The following is a 20,986-nucleotide window of genomic DNA, read 5'->3' as shown; positions in this document are numbered from 1 at the left end:
GGCACAACGGGAGCCCGGAGCGTGAATCCCGACCTTCTGGGGCATGCTGAGTGTCCGTCAGGCTCGGTGCCCACCCCTGCGAGGACAGGACAAGTGTGAGCAGGAAGCCTCCAGAGCCTTTTCTGTGCTTCCCTCTGCTTGCGTTTGAGGATGCCCCAGCTCTGAGGCCGTTCCTCCGTATTTAATGGCCACCCACAGGTGATGCACGTGCCTCTCTCTCGAGCCTCCTGCCGCAGAGTCCTGAGCCTCCACCAGCTCTGCACCACCCGTAGCTTGTCCTCTGCTGCTGGGGAGCCCCTGCCGTGGGCGACAGCACCCCTCTGCTCGTGCCGGGAGAAAACACAGCAGCCTACACCCAAAAATGGGGCCAGGCCAGGGGGTCCTGGCACCAGGTTGTGGTTTGCCCCCTTGACACCCAAGGCAGCAGGGAAGGTTCTTACGCCTCGATGAGACTTATCCGGGATTATTATTCAGCTGCTAATGAATCTTGAGACCGATGTAAAGGCTTTGAACTGCTGGTTGAAGATCAAGCAGATGATTTCTGGTCTAGTCAACGGAAGAGGGATTTGACGGCAAGGTCCCAGCTGTGAAGAGCATTACGTTGCCTTCCCCAGGCAGCTGAGCCCTCCCCAGCCTTCCTGGAGCTTTTGCAGCCCGACGCGACTGGCTTCTGGTGGGTGCTGGGAGCAGCCCAGTACCAGTCGGGGTTAACAGCCTGGCCGAGTGCGCCAGAACCACCCCTTTTCTTCCCTCGCAAGCATTTTCACCTAATCTATCTTGTTCGATTACAACCTCATCACGGCGCTGAGCGACAGCTCTGGCCTCTCGTTAATCACGGCGCTGCCTGGCGGAGCTGCCACACCGAGGCTGTTTGGCAGGCGAGCGGCCGGGGCTCTGTGGGGAGAGGCCACGTCCTCCTCCTGGGCCAAGCCTCCCAGAGCTGCCCTTCCTCTGTGTCAGCCTCCACTCCGTGAATCACGGCCAGCCCTTGCGAACCAGCATCTTTTTTAAATCTATTTTTCCTTTTCCGGGATTGCTGGGATCACGGATGCCTCTGTGCAGGGCTGGTGAATTTTGCTGCTGCTGCACGGATTTGGCAAAGACTGGGAATGAAAGCCCTGCAGCCTCCAGCTGAGGCTGTAGAGAGATTTTGGCTTGAGGTTGCCCCAATTCCGGTCATCTTGAAGCGAGCACCATCAGCCAGGAGCAGCTTGGAGCTGGAGAGCATCAGCTCAGGGACAAACCCAGCCTCTTTAACCACTGATTGTTTGTTGTGGTGCTGTTAGACCTCAGAAGCCCGTCCCCAGCAGTGGTAACCCCAAGCACGAAGCCTGCTGGCCCTCAGCATGTTTTGTTTTTAAGCTGCCCGGGTTTGTGGTGCTCTGGTAGTGGCATCGTCCATCACTGCCAGGGCGGTGCAGGGAGGTGAAGCTCGTCTCTCTTGCTGCCACCGCACCCGAGCGCGAAGCCTTGGCTTTATCTCCCCAGAAGTCGCCTTCGAGTACAATTCAATTTGTTTCTCATTTCTTTTAAAGCGCCTGGGAGCGGGGGCTTGTGTCACGGAGCTGCTTTGCAGCCAAGCAGCTGTAATGTTTAAGAGCTGGTTAAATAGCCAGCTCCTCTGAAGGCGACAGGCAGAGAGATGACAGCTTGCCAAAGCAGCGGCATTGCGTGTGCCTCTCTTAATGGTCCTGCTGGAGGTGAGGCGGGTTTGATCCTTGGGTGCTGCCTGGGCCCGATTGGGGACCTTGGTGTCCCTCGGGATGGAGCAGGTCAGGGCTGGGTGGTGGCAGTGTCCACAGCCCCCGGGCAGCTCTACGCTGCCAGCCCCGTGGGGAGGGGGCCCCGGAGAGCGCTGCTGCACTAACAGCCTGTGAGGCCGTTAAGGTCTGTAAATCTGCTCTTAAAAATTTATGGGGCAAATATTCCTGCACCGTATTAAAGACACAACTCACGAGCACCCGCGCGCAGCGGGCTGGTCGGGCAGGAGCATGCCCTGATCTCAGGGGATTTGGCGGCTACCAAAATCTTTGGGAAGCGTTATTTTGGGGTCTGCCCCCTCCTGCTCCTAATAATGCAGCACCCCAGGCCCCCCCATGCCTCGTCCCTGGCCGCGGTGACAGTATTTACAGCTGGAGCGTGCCAGGCGTAATTGCTAATCAGCTCCAGGCAATCAATTCATCTCCCCATCGCCTCCTCGGGGAGGGGCCGCCTCGCGGAGCTGAAGGTGACTCCTGCAGGAGTTAAGATTAAGATTTTAAAAATAACAGGCACTAATCATTACGAGTTCGTTAGCTGAGCGGGGGGCTCGGCTGCGCTTGGGGGGACCAGGCAGGTGCCCGTGCCTACAGCTGGGCTCTGTGGGCACCTCTGGGCCATGCTCCCCCAGGGAGCTCACAAATAAAAGCCCTGGAGGGGATTTAAACACAAATGCCCTTTTTTCATTTTTTTTTCATTCTTTCTTTAAAATGCCTGCGGTCGCCCAGGCTGTGTGGGAAGGAGTTATTGCACCGCGGCGCTCCCCGTGACGCTGTGCAGTGGCTTGGCCCGGGGTCTGCCAGGGGTGGAGAAGCCCTGCGGTAATTTGGGGTTTGGGAGGGAAGCGAGCATCCCACCTTGCTCACTGCCTGTTAGAGGAGCCTCCCGCTGCAAGCAAACCAGCCCTCCCTCCAGTTATTGACTAAACGCTGAAACCGAGGGGAGATTTTTCCCTTCCAGCTCATAAAGTGAGAGCAGGGCTGGTGCTTAATGGAGCTCCTGGAAATTGCCAGCCGTCCAGTTTTGGGGATGGAGGAACCCAAGCAAGGCAGAGCAGCTCTGGTGGTGGAGGGACGCTGATTCCCAGCTCCTAATTAAATTAAGGGAGAGAGATGAGATCAAAAGGGGGTTGTATTAAAAAATAAATCAGGCTCAGGGTGCGGAGTCCCTTCCTTTAATTACTGCGTGGATTTGTAAGGGTGAGGGACTCCATCAATCACTGAGGAAAGAAAAGATGTCGAGTGGAGAGAAGCCTTCCCCAGGTTAATTACTGCTAACGAGGGGCAGGAAGCTGGGCAGAGGATACCCACACCGTGCCACGCTGCGCTCTGTGGCACTGCCTGCAGCTCCCCTGCACTCATGGCCACCAGAACCAGCCCCAGAAGAGCAGTGGGTCACCCTCGGGCTTAAACCCACTGCTGTGGAACATCAGTGCCAGGGGGTGATGTCCACCGAGCTGCTCAAAAGCCATCCCGAGGGAAGGACGTGTCTGGATTTTCTGCTCGGTTGCTGTTTGCAGGGGACGCCGGCGGCTCCAGCCCCGATGTCGGGGGCCATGGGCTCCACCGTCGGCAGCGCCGGCCTGCCGGGTTGGCACAGCCCCGTTTGTGGCATAATTAATTCTCTTTTGATCATCTGCCGTGTAAATCATCAGTGGCCAGGAGTTAATCACGCGTATGAAATGAATCCTGCTCCTGCCTTAATGAGCGCCGAATCGTGACCGGCATCTGTTTACTCCCTGCACTTTCATCTTCTGTAGAGTGTGAACAATTAATTGTAGCCAATAATCTCCTTTTTATTCTATTAAAAAAAAAATCTGGGAGGGAACAGCCTGTGTTCCGTGCTCCTGCTCCTCGCATAGCCTGCTTAGTTTTGTTCTTTTGCTCCCATCAAGTAAATGCATTTTGGGAGCAACCCGAGGGGCTGCTATTTACCCGGAGCAAACCGCAACTCATCGCGCTGCCAACGCGATGCTGTAATTGTGCGAATAAACCAGGGGCCAGCAGGCACTGCCGGGAGCTTTTAAAAACCCGACCCCCCGAGCACCCCAAGCAGCTGAGGACAAACTCCAGGGGCCTGTGGCTTTGTTCCCTAGGGTGGCCGCCCCTGTCCTTGTCACTTGGTGCCCCATGGCCCTCGTGCTGGTGGCAGCTGGCAGGGCTCGACCATGGAGGTGACGTGAGATGGGGCTCTTGGTCCAGGTTGTAAGGAGAGGGCAAGGTCAGCAAGACTTGGGGCTCCTGGACACGTCCCCGGCCACGTTGGTTCCCGTGGCATACTCGGCCGTAATTTCACCTGGTTTAGTTGACATTCAAATTAGCCCCTCGTCTAACAGCGCCGCAGCTGCGGCTGCATTCAAAAATATATAAAATTACGGCACAGCAAAACATTTTCACATTTCATTAGCGTGTCTTAATGGGAAGTGTCCGTGCCCCAAATTCTCCGTTCGTTCTTCGCAGCAGTTGAAGCTCTCATGGCAGAGGCTGCGCTCCTGCCAGGCGTTGCACGACGCCAGCACGGGCGCCCCAGTGCTGCTGGGCTGTGCCGGCGGTGCCGAAACACCGCCCGCGCCCACCGGAGCTCTTGGAGGCTGCACGGCTCCGCTGCGTGCTCCTGGGGCTGGTTCTCTGCCGTCTGCTGCAGCAGGATGGGGAAATGGTAATTCCTGTCTCCCACCCTGGAGATTTTTGTAGACACAGAAGGGAAGAAAAAGCCATGGCCGTGGCTTGAACGGGCTGCTTCTGGCACCGCGGGGACACGGGGAGGGAAGGGATGGGTTGGGCTCTGCCACCTTCCAGGAGCTGGCCCATCCTCACCGGTGCAATGACTCCATCCCTGCTGCATCGAGCTCATCTCCAGCACCGCACCCCGGTCCTTGGGACCCCCCAGCCCCTCAGCTCAGCCTCCTGGGAGCCGGGGACACGTCCCCGCGCTCTTGGTGGGCAGCATCACGTCCCCACGCTGCCCAGCACGCCTCCCGTCCCCGTCCTCCTTTTCTCCCCATGTCATTGGCATTCAGCTCTCCTGTTTATTCAATTAGCGCATTTCTGCTTAATTATCTGATTAATCTGAACATGTCTAATTGCTACATTAGCGGGGCAGGGGTGCCTGTCCCCCCGCGTGCAGTGCACAAGGCCACAGTCAAAGGAGCCGCAGCGGGAGCGAGAAGCAGCTGTGTCCTGTCCTGCGTGGGCCATGGGCGCTTTCCTGTCCCAGCCTTGATGGGAATTGTCTTGGACAGGCGCTGGGAGAAAGCCTGCCCCAAATCTTGGCTGATGTCCCCATGGAAAGGAGGGATGGGATGGGACGGGGTCGGATGGGATGGGCAAGTCCCAGCACCACCCTGTCTCCAAGCCCTGGTGCCATCCCAGTGCCAAAGGCTGGATGCTGCCAGCTGCCAAAATTTCCACCTCCCCACATTTGCTGGGCAGCCCTCCTATTTCAAGGAAAAAGGGCTTATTTCTCCTTTCCCTGTTCTCCCTCTCTCCCAAAGCCTCATCCTTGGATGTCCCCAGCTGTGGGGACAGCAGAGGGACCCCGCGGTGTGTGCGGCTCTGCCCGGGAGCCTTTCAAGGGGGGAGAACTTTCCATAAAATGGATGTTTCCAAAGGGAAAGACCTCATGCTGGTGTGCGAGGGATGGACCCCACGAAGTGCTGCAGCCTCAGCACGCGGCCGAAATCCCCCCCTGCTGCCTGGGGCTGGGTTAGGGGAGGGAATAATTGGTAGGTGCTTCTGAAGTGTAATGAGTCGAGGGCACTCGCAGCTTTTGTTTATTGACTCTCGAGTTCTAATGAATACTTCCAAAGGTAATTATTGATTTTCTGCATTTGCAGGAAGCCTGCTTGGCTGGGGGATGAAGTGGAGGTGGAAATGGGGAGGTTTTGTGCAAAACCAGGCTCCGTTTCTTCCTCTGGCCTCGTGCAGCTGAAGCACCTTCGTCGTGGGGGGCAATGGGGACATGGAGGTGTGGGTCGAGGTGCCAGGACGGTGCCATGCCAGTGGGGTCACTGCACCGTCAGTGTCCTGGCTGTGGGGACATGGGGACAGGCCTGGTTCTGCTTCCCTGGGGATTCAGGGACCCCAAGCACCACGGGCACAGAGCAGCGGGTGCTCAGCACCCACCGGGGTTCTGCGGTGTGTTGCGCACCAAGCAAATAATCCAAACCCAAGGGAAAATTCAACATTTATAGGAAAATATTTGTCCGGCTCCAGGCCAAACCCAGCTCTCTTCTCTCCCTAGAAGGGGGGAAGAGATTAAAATGTAATCCTGGGTAAACACATTTTCTGCTTCCCGTCCCCGGGGGCACCTCTCAGCACGCACGGAGCCACCCCACTGCTCCCCCGCACTCCTCTCGGCTTCAGCCGCGGCGGGGGCAGCTTCTTTTGCTGCTCACCCCCAGATCTAAACCTTGGGGTGGCGGGGGGACAAGGGGAGGTTGGCCCTATGGGTTTGGGGGAGGAAAAGGGGGAAATAAGCATCGCCAGGGGGTGGCACGGGGCTGGCAGCTGCGCCAGTGACACCCGGCGTTGCCCCTGCGTACGCCGCCATGCTTTTTCTGGGCATCTTGCGCCGCTTTTCCAGGCTGTTTATTTACGAGGCAATTTATTACAGCGCCGTTATTGTACGGCGGGGAGGCGCATTCCTCGGAGCCTCCGTTAACGGAGCCAATTGCTTAATTGGCTGCTGCTGTCTCCGCGAGGTACGCCAGGAGAGGTTTCGCGTTGTAGCATCGCTGCCTCCCCCCTGCCCACACGCCACTCGTGCTGTTGATTTAATAGCGCAAACATTTGTTATTCCTCCCCTTCAGCAGCGAGTTTGGGGGCGTTCGGAGCAGCTCCGGGCTCCCCGGCCCCACGGGCAGGGCCGAGCCCCAGGTGTGGGCTGGGCTGGGCTGGGGGGGGCACATTTGGGGACAGCTGGGGACAGCCGGGCTCATTTGGGGACAGGTGGCCTGGGGATTAGAGGGGAGAAGGGCCAGGCGGGGTGGAAGCGTTGCGTGGTGCCGTGGGGCCTCGGCTGCAGCTGGCGGTGGCTGCGCTCATCCTGCAGACCTCGGAGCTGGTGCTGGGCTGGGTGTTGGGGCAACGAGCTGCACTTATGGGGTGGAGCTGGCACCGGGCTGGGATCCTTCCCCGCTTGCTTCAGGCACCGGCATCCCCACCAGCAGCACCTGAGAAGCCACAGGGGGTCACCAGCCGGGGCTAAAGCCGTCCCCGTGGGACAAGGTGAGCTCTCTGCCCGTGCAGATGCCGTCCTAACCCATCGGGCTTTCCAGGTGGAGCTGGCTGTGTTTTACAAAGCCCTGCTGGATCTCTGCCCGACCCCACTGCCGCTGCTTCCGCAGCCCCCGCCTCCAGAGGTTTCAGGGTTTTAGGGTTGTGGCTCTCGGTGCAGGGCTGCAGGCCGGGGCCTGGGGGCAGAAAGCAAAAATCAGCAGGGCTGGAGGATTTCAGACAGGCAACGCCGCCGCCAGCCCTGCTGCCTCCTGCTAATTTTGTATCCATCACAAGGAGGTGATCAAGTTTTCTGTGATTTTCCCTCCTTCCTCAGCTCCCGCTGCCTATTGTTCCCAGCTCCGCTATCCCCAGCTGCTTACATAAAGCAGCATGCGGCTTGCCGAGGCACAATAGCGAGCGTCTCAGCCACCCAAGGTCACCGGCTCTCACTCGTGCTCCCAAGCGCCGGCTCCGAGAAGCGTTTTCTCCCAGAGACGTTTTTATTGCGCTCGGTACAAGGGGCTGGGGGGAATCACGCCACTGTACTTGCACCAGCCCAGGTACCCCGGTGATGAGGGGTTGGATCCTGCCCTGGGTGCTGAGCCCTTGGTTTTGGAGCCGCTTGGGGTTTCCCTCCCTGCTGCTGCCCCAAGATGGGGCTGAGAGGCAGCAAAGCCCATCCCTGCCCCTCCACCTCACCATTAAATGGGAAAGGATGGAGGGGGAGGAAAGAAAGAGTTTGTTTCCCAAACCCCTTCCCCATGCAGATCTCAGTGCGGACCAGATACACAAAGCTCTCCGTGGCTTTCTGCTGCTTTTCCTCTCGGCGATCCGAGCTGGTGCCTATTTTTTTTTTTTTTTTTTGCCCCAGTGAGCAGCTGGGAGAGGGCAAAACCCGAGGCTGAACCCAGCCACAGAGGAGCTGCTCCTGGGGAGCGTCCCTGGACCCATTTGGGTGATAAAATGGGTGATCTACGTGGGCAGTGACCGGCCTGGGGCTCCTGGTCCAGGGATGCTCCGGGTCCAGGATGCTTCGGATCCAGGGATGCTCCGGATCCAGGGATGCTCCGGATCCAGGGGTTTTCCAGACCCAAGGACGCTCCGGCTCCAGGATGCTCCAGACCCAGAGATGCTCTCGGTCCAGGGATGCTCCCGGCGGAGCAGCTGCGGGAGGCGGCACCGGGGAGGGGACGGCGGCGGGGCCCGGCCCCATTCCCCGCCTCGCCGCCACAAAACGGCAGCCGGGAGCGGCTCGGCCCCACACGCCCCCCGCCAGCCGCGCCGAACCGAGCCGCGCGGGGCCGGCAGGGATGTAGCGGCGATCAGCACCGCGGAGAGCGGCCGAGCCGAGCCGAGCCGTGCCGGGCCGTGCCGGGGCCATGGCCGGCGTGCAGCAGGGCGAGAAGCAGCTCTTCGAGAAGTTCTGGCGAGGCACCTTCAAAGCCGTGGCCACGCCGCGCCCCGAGAGCATCATCGTGGCCAGCATCACCGCCCGCAAGCCGCTGCCCAGGTAAGGGCTCGGGGAGCCACCCCCGGCTCCGCACCACCACCGGTCTCTTCCCCAGTCCCTGCTGGTGCCCCCCCCCCTTCTGCCACCCCCGAGGGGTCTCGCTTAGGGGCTGGGGACCCAAGGGACCCCCGTGCGCAGGGCTGGGGGACCCCGGCTCTCTGTCCCCCCCCCCGCTGGCTGGGCACCCCGTCCCCAGGCTGATGCACGCTCGGGAAACTTTGGCTGCCTCCGAGCAGGGGGCTGGAAAGCTCTTGCTGGGCTATGGGGTGAAGGGGGGGAAAATGGGGGGGTCACCAGGCACAAAGTGGGGTCGCCCCGAGCCCCACTGTGCAGCCCCCAGGGCGTGCGTCCCACTGGCTTTGTCCCTGCAGCAACTGGACCCCGCGGAAAGGTGACACAGGGGGGGAGCACCCCTGGGGACAGGGGGGGCAATGTCCATGTTGTCCCCCCCCCCAGGACAAGTAGCCTGTGTGCAGCCCCTGCCTTGCCAGATGCTCAGCTGGGGCCAAAACCCGCAGAAAAAGGCAAGGGGGGGCAGCGGTGCCCACCCGGTACCCACCAGGCCATCGGATGCGCCAGGACCCGTGCGGCTTCTTCACGACAGCGCCTTCCCAGCCTCGGAGCATCCGAATTTATTTTGTTGGCTGCCTCGATGTTGGTTAAAGCCTTCCTCTCGACGTTGTTTTCCCAAGGGAGTGAGCGAGGCTTCTGCCTCCTGGGGCTGCTGCTGCTCCCCGCCTCGTCAGTCGGGTTGGGAAACTGGGAACCGGCGCTGGGAACTGGGAAAGGCTCGGAGCTGGGCGCCTGCTCTGCACCCCCCGTAAAGCCCGCTCTGGCTTTCCTGAAGGCTTCACAGCAACGCCGATCGCATCGGCCTCGTGGCCCCGAGAGCACGCCGGGCTAATTTAGGAGCAAATCCCCTAAAGCCGAGCGGCACCGGGGGCAGGTGGGGAGGCCAGGTAGCCCGGCGAGGCGCTGCGGTGACCAGCTGGCTTTCTGTTTGCTCCCGCACTTGACAGCCGTGGGGCAGCAGGGTTTTCCCCTTGCAGGAGGGGATTTTCCTCCTTCCAGCTGGCCCCGCAGCCGCCCTGGGAGGCTCCGTGCCCCGCTGGCTCCCCGCGAGCCCCCCGAAACGGAGCACGGCGCTGCCCCATCCCTCACCGCCGCTCCCGGAGATAAATCCCCTTCCATCTTAATTCCCGTCAAGCTCCCTGGGAGGTTCAGCGGGTTAAAGCCCTGCTAAAACCACGTTTCGTCCCCGGAACAAAGGAATACATTAATCCTGCCCATGCCCAGCCGGGGGCTGCCCGCACCCCCGGGGGGGCTCCTGCCAAGTCAAGGGGTTCTCAAGCGCTTCGTGGCACGGAAGGGGAAAAATCGAGGCGGTCGCTTCCCGTCTTCACTTTCTTCTCGTCCGACTCTTTTTTTTTTTTACTTATTTTTTTAAGAAGGCTGTGGGTGGCTATTCGTTATTTCGGTGCCGGAGCCGAATTACCAGGCGAGCAGCCCGCAGCTGCTGCAGCGCGGCCGGGAAACGCAGAGGGGGGGCACCGAGGGGCTCGGGGCTGTCACCCGCCCGCTGTCACCCCCCGGGGACTTCACCCTGGGGCAGGTAACGGCGCTGGGGGGGGGGTACGGGGGGGCCGAGGCTGTGTCCGTGCCTGCCAGATGGCCTAACTGGGTCACACCAGGGCAGCGCGGGGATTTGCGCTTTAACCCCCAGTCCCCCGGGACGTGCCGCGCGTGGCGGGCAGGGAGGGGGGGGTCACTGCGTTTTTGGGGGGGGGGGGGGGCAGCACAGTTTTGCTGCCCGGTTTGCCATCGCCGGTGAGTTTGGGGACGGGATGGGGCGCCGGCTCTCTCCCATCCCAACCTGCAGCGTTTCGGCAGCCCCCAGCACGCCGGTCGGTCCCCGAGCATCGGCACCAGGGCGTGCTGCTTGGGGGGGGGGACGGACCCAGCTTGCGCCCCCCCCCCCCCCCCCCCCGGCTCTGCTAATCCCCCCCTTGTCCGCCGGGCATCTGCTCCGCGGGGAGAGGCGGCAGGGCCTGGCTGCCATCTGCTCCTTCCCGCTCCCAACGAGCCGCAGCGCTAATGAGCCCGTGGCCCCGGCCCAACGGGGGGAGCGGGGCTTGAAAAGGAAAGTGGAGGGGGGGGGAAGAGAAGAAAAGCCCACCCCCCCCCAGTCCTCGGGGGTGCTGTCAATAGGGAGGCTTTGTCTGCCCCTGCCCTCCAGCTCCAGCTGGACGGCGGCGGCGGCGCTAATTAGGCAGCTCGGGGGCTGCTGGGGGGAGCCCGGGGCGAAGGCGGCGAGGACAGAGCCGGGGGATGCTCGCGGGACCCACGGTGCCTTCCTCCTCCTTCTCCTCCTCCTCCTCCTCCTTCCCCATGGCCCCGTCCACCTGCCTCCGCTGGGCCGCTGCCGGGCTCGTTTCCAACGGGGAAAAGTTCGCCAGAGAATATTTGCTGGGCTCTGGCGGCTGCCAGACGTCCCCCAAAGGCTGCGTCTGCACGCCCAGGGGTCTCGCAGGGCTCTGGAGGGTGAAGCCAAGGTTAGAGATGCCCCCAAAACCCCAGCGGGGCAGGGGAGCTGCAGAAACCTGGGGAAAACACTCCTCGTGTTCCTGCTCCCCTCCTGGGAATGAGAGATGAGCCCGAAAAACTGGCTTGAGCCCATCTTGGCTTGGCGTGCGTGGGGTCCCCCTGGGGACACCTTGGAAAAGGGGGCTTATAAAGCCTGCAGGGAGTTTTCCTCCCTCCCTCGAGGTCTGGGTAATAAAAATGTGGGGCTGTGGGTCCCACACTGCCACCCCGGGGGGCTGGAGCCTTCATCCCCCTCGCCTCTCCCTGTCTCGCAGCCGGGCCTTTCTTTCAGTCCGTTTTTCTGTAAAATGAACTTATCAAACACGCTCCCCGCATCAGCAAAATGAAATCATTTCGTGCATGACCGCCCTTCCCTTTTCTCTTTATTTCCACCTTTTCTTCCAGCGGCCGCTGAAACCTCTTCGTCACTGCAAAGCCTGAAGCAGGGCGTTAAATCCCACCCGCATTTTCGGCTGGGTTTGGCACCGGGGCTTTGCTGCAGCTTCCAGCCCAGGAGGGGACGGGGAAGGTGCTGGGCTTTGGTGGCACGGTCAGCGGGGCTCTGCCCGGTGCCGCCGCTGGCAGCAGAGGCCACGCAGCCACCCTTCTGCAGGAGGCTCGGGGCTGGCTCCTCTGTCAGCTGCGGGAGCCGGGATTGTAAAAATAGCAATTTTTTTTTTTTTTTTTTTTTGCAAGTGACGGGAGCGCCTTCCCTGCCATTGCAGCGGGGACTGCAGGGAGGGCTTAAAAAAAAAGCTAAAAGTGGGAATGAACTCGGTTGAAAGGGGGAAAGGAGTGGGGGAATGTGCTGGGGACCCCGTGCCGCTCTTGCCCTTTTCCAGGGAGCCAGCCCTGTAGCTGGCCGGATGCTAGCAGGATGCCATCCTGCAGCAGGACGGCAGAATTGGGCTGAAATATGCCTCTTTTGGGGCAGAAGGCGCTCAGGCGGGCGTTTCAAGGCTGAGCTGTGTCCCTGAGCCCCCAGCCTGTGGTTGGGGCTAATTGCTTCACTGACGACTCGTTTAACGCTCCGTGTTTAATTGATGTCCCTCCATTAATGAGACAAGACCAGGTGGCTGCAGCCGGCCCGGCTCTGGGGGGTCTCCCAGTGTGCTCCCAGTGTGCTCCCAGTGTGCTCCCAGTGGGTGCTTGGGTGGGCAGCAGGACCGAGGTGCTCAGCAGGGTGCTGCTCCTCCAGGATTGCTCTGCTCTGCTTGCTGCCCCCCTTCCCGCTTTGTTCCCGGGGCCAGAGGAAGCCCAAGCGAGCAGATAGGGGCCACAAACACCGCTGTGATGCTCGATCCCAAATCCCAAGGACAGGAGCAGGGGCTTGGTTGGTGCACACCTCATCTGCACGTGCGAGTGGCTGGAAGTGCTCAGGAACCCAAGGGCCACGATGAGAAAATGGATTTTGGCCGACACTGAATGCCAGCAGAGCATCGCCCCAGCACAGCAGGGCAGTGCTGGGGCCGCTGGTTTGAGGTTTTGGGGGTTTGGGGGCTTTTTGGGGTTTTTGGCTTTGCCTGGGTGTGCTTGAATGCGGCACTTTGCGTGCAATAGGAGAGGACCAGGGCAGGAGGCTGGGATTTCAGCTACGCTGCTGTCAGGATGAAGAATCGGCTACTGCCCAGCGAGAGAAATATTTTTGCGTTAAGAGAGATTTCACAGCTAAAGACCCCCCGCTGCATTAATCTGCGGGTCAGCTGGAGCCGAGGGGTGGCTGCCTGCGAGAGCGGTGCCCCGAACACGACGTGACCTACATGTGCCGTACCGCGGCCCGCAGCGTCTGCGCTGGCGGAGCAGCCTCCTCCGGCGTGCAGGAGGGGAGGTAGGGCTGTGCTCAAGTTGCCCTGCTGGGGCTGTTGGTTTTACACCAGCAACCTTTATTTTCAGCTGCCCGTGTTGTGTTTGCCTTCTTCCAAGCCGCTGTTTGTCACATGAAGAGCAGGGGACGGGGCTCACCTCGCCATTCGTGGTGGAGAGGCAGCGAAGCCGGAGTCCCGCTCGCCCTCGCTGCTGCTCTGCCATTGATTTGGCCTCAGCTCCCTTCACCGTGCTTTGATTTCTTTCAATTAGGCTCCGAGCGAAGCCCCTGCGGCGTTCAGTAGGGCCGGTCCCAGCACATCAGGATGGCCCAGCTGGGGATGCTCGGGGACGCTCCCGCACCCCGCCACGAGCACCCCTCCGCGTCTGACATCCCGTGTCCCACCGGGATGACCCCACGGCTCTGAGGCTGCTCCTTGTCCCCTCTTTTAGCCATGGGGGAGCTGAACCCAACCTGAGCATCCCTCGCCTTCAGCCCCTCGCCGAGGTGCCCCTTTCCCCTCGGTGGCTGTCACCTCCTCGGGGACGTCCTTGGCCGAGCCGCTGCTGGGGGTCACGTTGGTCCCGGCACGCTAACGGGCAGAGCGCTTCTTTGCGGAGCTGGTAGGGAGCAGAAACCCCCGCACTCCATCTCCAGCTGCGATTGCTGAAGCCAAGGCGATGCGGCTGGTGGTAACAGGATGGTAACACCGCCTGGATTTGTATTTAATGCTGCTTCCAAGGGTCTGTAATTTTCATCAGCGCCACACGACTTTTTATAGAACAGAAAAATGTGAGAGCGCTTAATGAGCTGTAATTCTGGAGAGCTTCTGCCTTGATTGGGACTAATTATTTTCTTTATAAAAATAATTAACAACCCACGCAACCCGCGGAGTGAAAGGCATGTGGCATTAATTAAGCCGTGCGGGGTTTCCAGCGCACCTTTATCCAGCGCGCCCCGGCCACGCGGCTGCCCTGCGCCGCACGAAGCCGGGCTCAGCACCAGGGTGCACAAAGTCGAGGGACGGAGTGGGGACAGGGGCGCAACGAGGCCGCCCCCAGCCCAAACCTCCCCTCCTTTTCCAGCACCGTGCGATCCCGGGACGAGCCCCAGGTGACTGCCGACGGGGAGCGCGTGCGCCCGTGTGCTCAGCCACGCGCTGACATAGCGGGTAATTGTTAACGAGACTAATTCCCCTATTTTCCTGGAGGTGCTCTGGGAAGTAATGAATATATTTGCATAATCTTGATTTTGTTTGTGAATAATTCTGGATTATCCAAATGTGGATAACACGGGGGCTTTGCTGTTCTAGGCTGCCTTTCAGCCGAGGATAGCAGAGCATTTTACAAATATTAGTTCAGCCCCACAAATCCCGGCAAGCAATAAAATTATTATTACACCCAATTAAAGACGGGTGTGCTGAGCAGGGAAATGATTCTCTCCAGCCACGGGGCCAGGAGCGCTGGGAGCCGGCTGCCTCCTCCAGACCTTCCCCCTAGGGAGCAGCAAACCCATAAATATCCTCCCCTTGCTCTTCCCTGGTGATTTAAAGCCATGTGCAGGGTTGCAGGGTGGAGGAGGTGGCTGGGGACGAGCCCTGGGAGCGGAGATGGAGGGATTTTTCCTGGCTTGGCACCAAAAGCAGCCCTTGGTGGCATGGGCATGCCAACCTCGACCTCCTGAGCGGAGGCAAGGCCCCGTCTTCCCTCCTAGAAACCCTCTTTAAAAAAATACCCCCTGCCACCCATCTCCAGGCAGCTGGCGAGACTGCCGAGGTGTTTCCCACAGGACCGGGGGGGCTGGGGAAAGGAGGGCTGGAGCCACACCAAACCCACCCACAGCCACGAAGCTGCGCTGCCCACGCGTCCCCGTGCGGGGACATCCGCTCCGTGCAGCCCTGCGTAGCCCAGGGTGTCACAGTGGGGTGGATATTAGAGAGAAAAGTCCCAAATGGGGGACACCCAGGGGACCCCATCTCAGGGGTGGTTTATTTACGGGGTCTGAGTGTCCCGGTCCCCATCCTGGAGGAGGAAGCTGGCCATCATCTCCTGGTGTTCCCCACTGTCCCCACCAACCTGAGCTGCTCCCTGGGCAGGTGGATGCTGTGCAGGCAGGTTGGGTTTTGGAGTTATCGGACGGGTTTTCCATTATTTTCCCAGTGGGAATTAAAAAATAAATAAAAAAAGGGCAAAGAAATAGAGAGGGCATGCTGCTGCTCCGGGGGAGCTTCTCCAGCTGGATCTCCCCATCCTCTCCTCCTGCCAATGTGCCCTGTGCCTGATCCGTGCTCAAAGCAATCTCCCATCGCTCCTGGAAGCTGTGTGCTCACAACCCGCTCTTCGATTAAAAGTTAACGAGCTATGTTATTGGCAAATAAACTATTTATCTCGCCGCCGTTCGCCCTGCCAAATGGAGCAGGGCTTCAGACAGGGGAACTGGCGCGTTGTGACGAGCGCCCGCGGCCCTACCCGGCGCTGCACGTGGGACGGGACCTGGCGGCGGTGCCATTGCCGTCACCTTTCCAGGGCATGGGGACCCGGAGGGTGTTTGCTGAAGGGGGGGAATTTGAGAATAGGAAAGGCACGGGGCTGTCCAGCCCCTGGGGAGGAGGGCACGCAGCTGTGGGGACCCTCGCGAGGATGGCTCACGGCAGCATCGCTTCTGTCCCCGGAGCACCTGGCACCGACCCTGCCACCAGCAGGGACGCGCCTCTGTTTTTAGGCAGCCATGCATGGCAAATCAGCTGCTGGACAATAAAGAGCTGAGCTGCTTTTTTTTTTTTTTGGCCCGGGGTGTGATGAGAGGAGGTCGTGAAGCGTTTCTGGAGGGCAAGAAGCAAAAGGAGCCGCCGCTGCGGCGTTCGGGCTTGCAGCAGGATGCGGGCATCGCAGGAGGGGGAACGAGGCGTGGTGGCGAAAATTGGATGAAAAACATTTATTAGAGAGTGGTATTTCTCTTCTGTGCTTAAACTGCATCAAGAAAAAAACCACGCGCTTTTCTGCAGCTGGCGCCTCTGCTGATGCACGGGAAAATAGTGGAGAGAAGATTAAAATGGAACTGGCTTGGAATCTGTGCAATCAGGGAAAATATCTCGGTGATTTGCTATTATAATTTTCAATAACAAACTGCAGGGCTCCTGCCGCACTAATAATAACAGTCTGAATGAGGTGGGGAAGAAACCTGCCGTGGGGCGCTTGTGTGTCTGTGTTTGTGGAAAGCACTTTACAATCTCCCCCATCTCCTAATTTTGAAGAGGTATTTTTAGTGCGTATTTCAAAGGGATTTATGTAAACACATCTGCTGGAGTTTGGGCTTGGAAATGTCTTTACAACCTTCCTCTTTCCCCCCTCCCTCTCCTGGGACGAAGGAACGGTTCCACAATTTTCTTTTTCAATCAGCTGAGAAGAGACAGAAAGCGGGAGAGAAAATAAAAGGGTAATTTCGCCGGCACAGAAAAACCTCCTCTGCCCGAAGTGGTGCGGAGCAGCCGAGGCGCCGGGCAGAAGCGATGTGCTGGGTCCCACCGCCGTGGCTGCGGGCGCTTCTCACTCTTCCTGGGGCCACGGGTGCCCGTGTCCTTTCACGGGCTGATGTCCCTCAGCGAGGCATCCATCATCGGCTCTGCCGGTGAAATATTTGCAACTATTAGGCTTCATCAGAGATGCTTTAACCTTCTGAGTTTTCGTGGCTCCAGTTGGTTGGAGCTGCGCCTGCTTTCACACCGGGGGCTGCCGAGGTGATGGGAATGCGGAGCCGGTCGGGGCTGAAAAGGGCAAGGTAGTGAAGTGCTGATATTGGTTTTCCCAAATATTCTGTCTAGAGCTCGGAAGTGCCCTTGGAGTGGATCTGCCAAGCGTGGCCAGTGCTGGAGGTCTCCAAAGCGCTCGTGCACACAGACAGATCCCTGCAGCACCGGGCTGGGCATCCAGCACCCAATCCCCCTGTGCCTCTAGAAGTAAAATAAATCTTAAAAAAAAAAAAAAAAAAGGCCTGGTGGGCATGATCCAGCCCTCTTGTGCCTGTTCTGCTGCTTGCACAGCTGCTGGGAGGGGCGGAGGGGCCTTGGGCTGGCCCCGAGGGCTGGGGCTGCTGGAGCTGGTCCCGCGGAGGCGAGGGATGCTGCTGCTGCTGCCGCCCTGGCAATGGGGTCCCGCAGCTGGAAGGTCACGAGGAAGGCACCGTTCCAGGTTTTCTCTCCTCCAGAGAGAAAGGAGAGAAGGAGAAAGGCTGCTTGATGAAAGCTTTGTGGCAGGAGATGGCTGGGGGGCGCGGGAGCCTGGGGACAGGGGAGGGGGCTGCGTCACCGAGTGCCACGGTCCATGGCCTGATGAGACAGCACGTGGCCATGGCACCGAGCTCTGTGATGGAGATGTGGTGATGGTTTGCGAGAGAGCTCTGCTCCCCGAGGCTGCAAATACCCTCTGCCTTTGCCTCGTCCTCTGCAAAAGGCCAGCAGCCACCTCTCCACGCTGCCATAGCCCGGCTGCCAGCCCCAGCCCCGTTCTCCAAGCGGCTGCAGCGTTTTATGGTGGTTTCCCCTTCACATTAACAATATCAAAATGCTGCTTGGTTGGGAAAAGCAGTGAAGTGCTTGGGCTGGTGGGAGAGGCGAGCACCCGGGCAGAGCCCTGCGTGCCCTCCGCTCCCCTCACATCCACCAAAAAACTGGCAAAAATTGCCCCCAAAATCTTCTTGGACCAGAGACTGCTGCAAAGGGAAGGGACATCCCCTGCGCAGAGGAAGCCTGTGCTTCCAGTCACATTGCTTGCGTGTCCTTGCTGCCCTCCTGGGGCTGCCTCCAGCAAACTAAGCTCTTTTTCCCAAAAAAAACCTCCACAGAGGCTTTCTCCTTCCTGCAGGGGAAGGTGTGACAGTTCTCCCTCTAAGGCTGCGGAGGTCTTTCACAGCAAACTGCAAGAGCTTTTATGCCAGGCATGAAAGACACGAAAGGCTACAAAGTATATATATATACTTACATATATATTTATATTCGATCAATGTCCGTGGAGCTGAACGCGCAGGGATTACCGGCCGGTTTAGCATGTTAGTGACTCTCAGCTTTCACCGGAGGAGAACATTTGGTTGAATCAAAGCCAGCCTTTGATGGGATTGGAGAATAATTATTTCCATCGATAATTACTTCCAGGCCCAGAAGAAATGGTACGTGGTGTGTTGCAGGACAGCAGCAGCCCTTGTTCGCCTCCAGGCCAAAATGTTTTAACCCCGGGACCTGAAAATGCCATTAGTGGGATCAGGGACCAGGGTGGGGGACATCACCCACCGTACCCGGGGACAGCCCCCGCCTCTGCTCCCGGAGCTGCTCCAGCCCTGGCTTTGCACAGGTCATTAATTTGGGGACGTTTTTAATGGATCCTAATGATTGAGCCTCAGAAGGCTGCTCTTAAAAGGGGTTCGGAAAAGGCCACAAGCTAATTAGCTCACGCAAAGAAAGCAATTAACCATGTAGCTTCCCGGATGGTTACAAACCACATAGATGTTGGGAAGAGACCGGGGGATTTATTACAGTTAGAGTAATAGATTTTAAAGCCGGAGAGACCATCACATCAGCACCACCTCCTGCATGTCCTGGGCTGGAAATATTTGCCCCAGCTTCCCCCCGTTGAACCCTAGTGCTTGTGTTTGGCTAAGGCACATCCCTAAAACGTTCAGACATAAAAAATGTGTGCCGAGAAAGAGGAAGCTATTAGGGAAGGTGGGGTTTGGCTGAGAGCACAAGTGGAAATAGGGGTGACCTCTCTTCTGCAGCTGCTCCTGGGCCAACTGCAGCCCCCAAAATTGCTTTGTGCATGACGGGGGCAGGCAGAAGGACATTGCCAGGGGCTGCATGCTTCTGGCCAAGGCTAGCCAGGGCTAACGTGCTCCTTCACCGTGGCATTGCTCTTTAGACACCCTCCTGGGCACACTGAATGCCCCAGATATGCACACCCCAGCCCTTCATCCCATGTGCAGTGGCTGTGACAGTCTCTGCAGCCTGCCCTGGACACCCTGACACTTGCTTTATTTATTTGAATAATACTTTGGATGACACCAAAACCACGGTGTTCTCAGTGCCCCCTCCAGGTGTGGTTTATGGCTTTGCATCAGTCCTTCTGCTTGAAAAAAATGTCTGCAGGGTTCTGCCCGCATGGGTTCCCCAGGGCTTGTGTAGGCACCTGCAAGGCTAAGGTGGTTCCCCTTGGCTCTGATGGGCTGCCCCAGTGCCTCCAGTTTGGGCTTTCAGCAGGACCAGCTGTGCTGCTGGCCCAGCACCTTGTTTGTAGGTGTGGGGAGGGAGCTTTGCTTCCACCTGGGTGCCGATGAGGGGGATGCTTTGGGGGAAGAGGATATGCAGCAAGGGACTGGCAATGCAACAGCAGATTTGGGGATGGTGTTTGAAATGCAAAAGTTTTTTTTTTTTTTTTTTTTTTTACCTCTTTGTTTTCTTGGGATTTTCACTCCCCTGTTTTTTTCCTTCCTTATTGCTCTTTCTGTCTCGGTACCCTGTAGTGGGCCACTCAGCTGCCTGCCATACCCTGCAGAGGACAGACATCCCGAGAAGCCAAGCGGCCGTGTGTCCAAGGAGGCCTCCACCACTAACGGCTGGGCGAGAGGGAAGGAGAGGCGCAGCCATGCCCACCGCAGGTCCCGCAGGTAGGGGACGGGGCCACCCCAAAAGGGATGGGGGTGTCAGCAGAGGAAACACCTGAGGGTATATAGTCATCCTCATCCCAGCTGGGGTCTGTGAAAGCTGTAGATGGGTTGGGTGGCCATGTGAGCTGTAGTTCCATAAAACCCAGTGTCTGCAGTTCCCTTTCGCTCCACATCTTGCTCATGCAGCCCCTTGCAGACAGCCCAGGTGAACTGCCAGCATCCCACGTGCAATGGGGCCTGCAGGGTTCCCCCAGCTGGGGATCACCTCAGCAGTCCCCACCTCCCCATGCCCACATCAGACTAGCTGCATTGCCCTCATTAGGGCACGGCTTTGTTATCAGCTCATCGTTTGCCCCTGACTACTTGTGAGGGGAAAAAATGAATGAAACCTTCAAAGCGAAGCAGCTGGGGTCTCAGAGCTGCCTGCGGAACCGTCTCTGGGATTAAAGCTTCTCCATTTGGTTAAAGATGCTGGAAAGAAAGAGAAAGAAAGCACATTTCCTATCTTCAGATTGCAGGCTAACCGGAACAATAATTTAAAGTGTATTTTTAATTAGACTCTGATTACAATCACAGAAGAACAATTAAAGTTGGATCAGCCCAGGGAGAAGTCTTCCACTTCAAAGACAAAAGAATTCATCTCGGGAGCAGGAGGAGGGCTCTGCAGGAGTTGCCTGTGGCTCAGGAGCACAGGCTGGAGGTTTCTCCAAGCTCTGGTTTGGCCATGGCAGGGCTTGATTGAGAAAGAGGCTGTGATGTGCTCCTGCTTGCTGGGGAGCCCAAATTTGTGTTGTCCCTAGGTTCTGCTATCTCGCTGGGGCAACTGAGGTCCTCTCCTGCATAGAAATGGTCTCAGTGGGGTCTGGGATGAAGCCTCTGCTCACCCCCTCACCAGGATAGCTCTCTTCCCTCAGAGTCCCTGGTACACTTGTCTGTTCCCGGTCAGACAACGGGAAGAGGTCTTCCAGCTCCTTGTCCCCGTGCCTGCCCTGCAAAGTGGTGTTTGTGACCTGCTGCCTCTGGCTGGCAGCAGGGCCAGCTCCCGGTGGGCTTGGCACTGAGCTGCAGCCCTTCAGGTGGCTTCACTGGGACCACCAATGTGCTGTCCCTGTCACCTGCGAGGCCAACATGCCAGGATGCTTGCTCAGCCGTAGGGCTAATATTCACAATAATGTCCTTTCCTTCATTCTGTCTGCAGCAAATACTCAGCTCTTCATGTTTTCCAAACATGAGGCCACACTCATGTCCCCACAGGTGGCTCCTCCTGCCAATGGGACGAGCAGTGGGGAAACTGAGGCAGAGACCAAGTGCCCTTCTTTCTATCAGTCTGCCTTTTTTTGGGGTCGCTAGCTCCCAGACACTTCATATTTTCAGTCCAGTGCTCTGAATTAATTTAGCTGTGGATTTTACTTTTCGCTGAAACATGACATGATTCAGTGTCATGTGTTTAAAAAGAAATTA

The 20,986-nt window shown here is 58.5% G+C and overlaps 1 protein-coding gene across 1 annotated transcript in view; it reads left to right on the top strand.

Moving 5' to 3' along the window:
* Positions 1–8,043: 8,043 nt before the first annotated feature.
* The window catches only part of SRRM4 (serine/arginine repetitive matrix 4), a 37,667-nt gene continuing 24,724 nt past the window's right edge, over positions 8,044–20,986 (top strand). Inside the window, exons 1-2 of the mRNA XM_083803791.1 lie at positions 8,044–8,487; positions 19,382–19,525. Of these exons, the coding sequence (XP_083659917.1) occupies positions 8,357–8,487; positions 19,382–19,525 (275 nt within the window). The 5' untranslated portion in view covers positions 8,044–8,356. The remainder of the gene's footprint in view (positions 8,488–19,381; positions 19,526–20,986) is intronic.

Source organism: Anser anser, assembly GCF_964211835.1.
Source record: "Anser anser genome assembly, chromosome: 18".
NCBI lineage: Eukaryota > Metazoa > Chordata > Aves > Anseriformes > Anatidae > Anser > Anser anser.
Note: the sequence above shows the minus strand (reverse complement) of the source record. Positions and strands in the feature narration are given on the sequence as shown.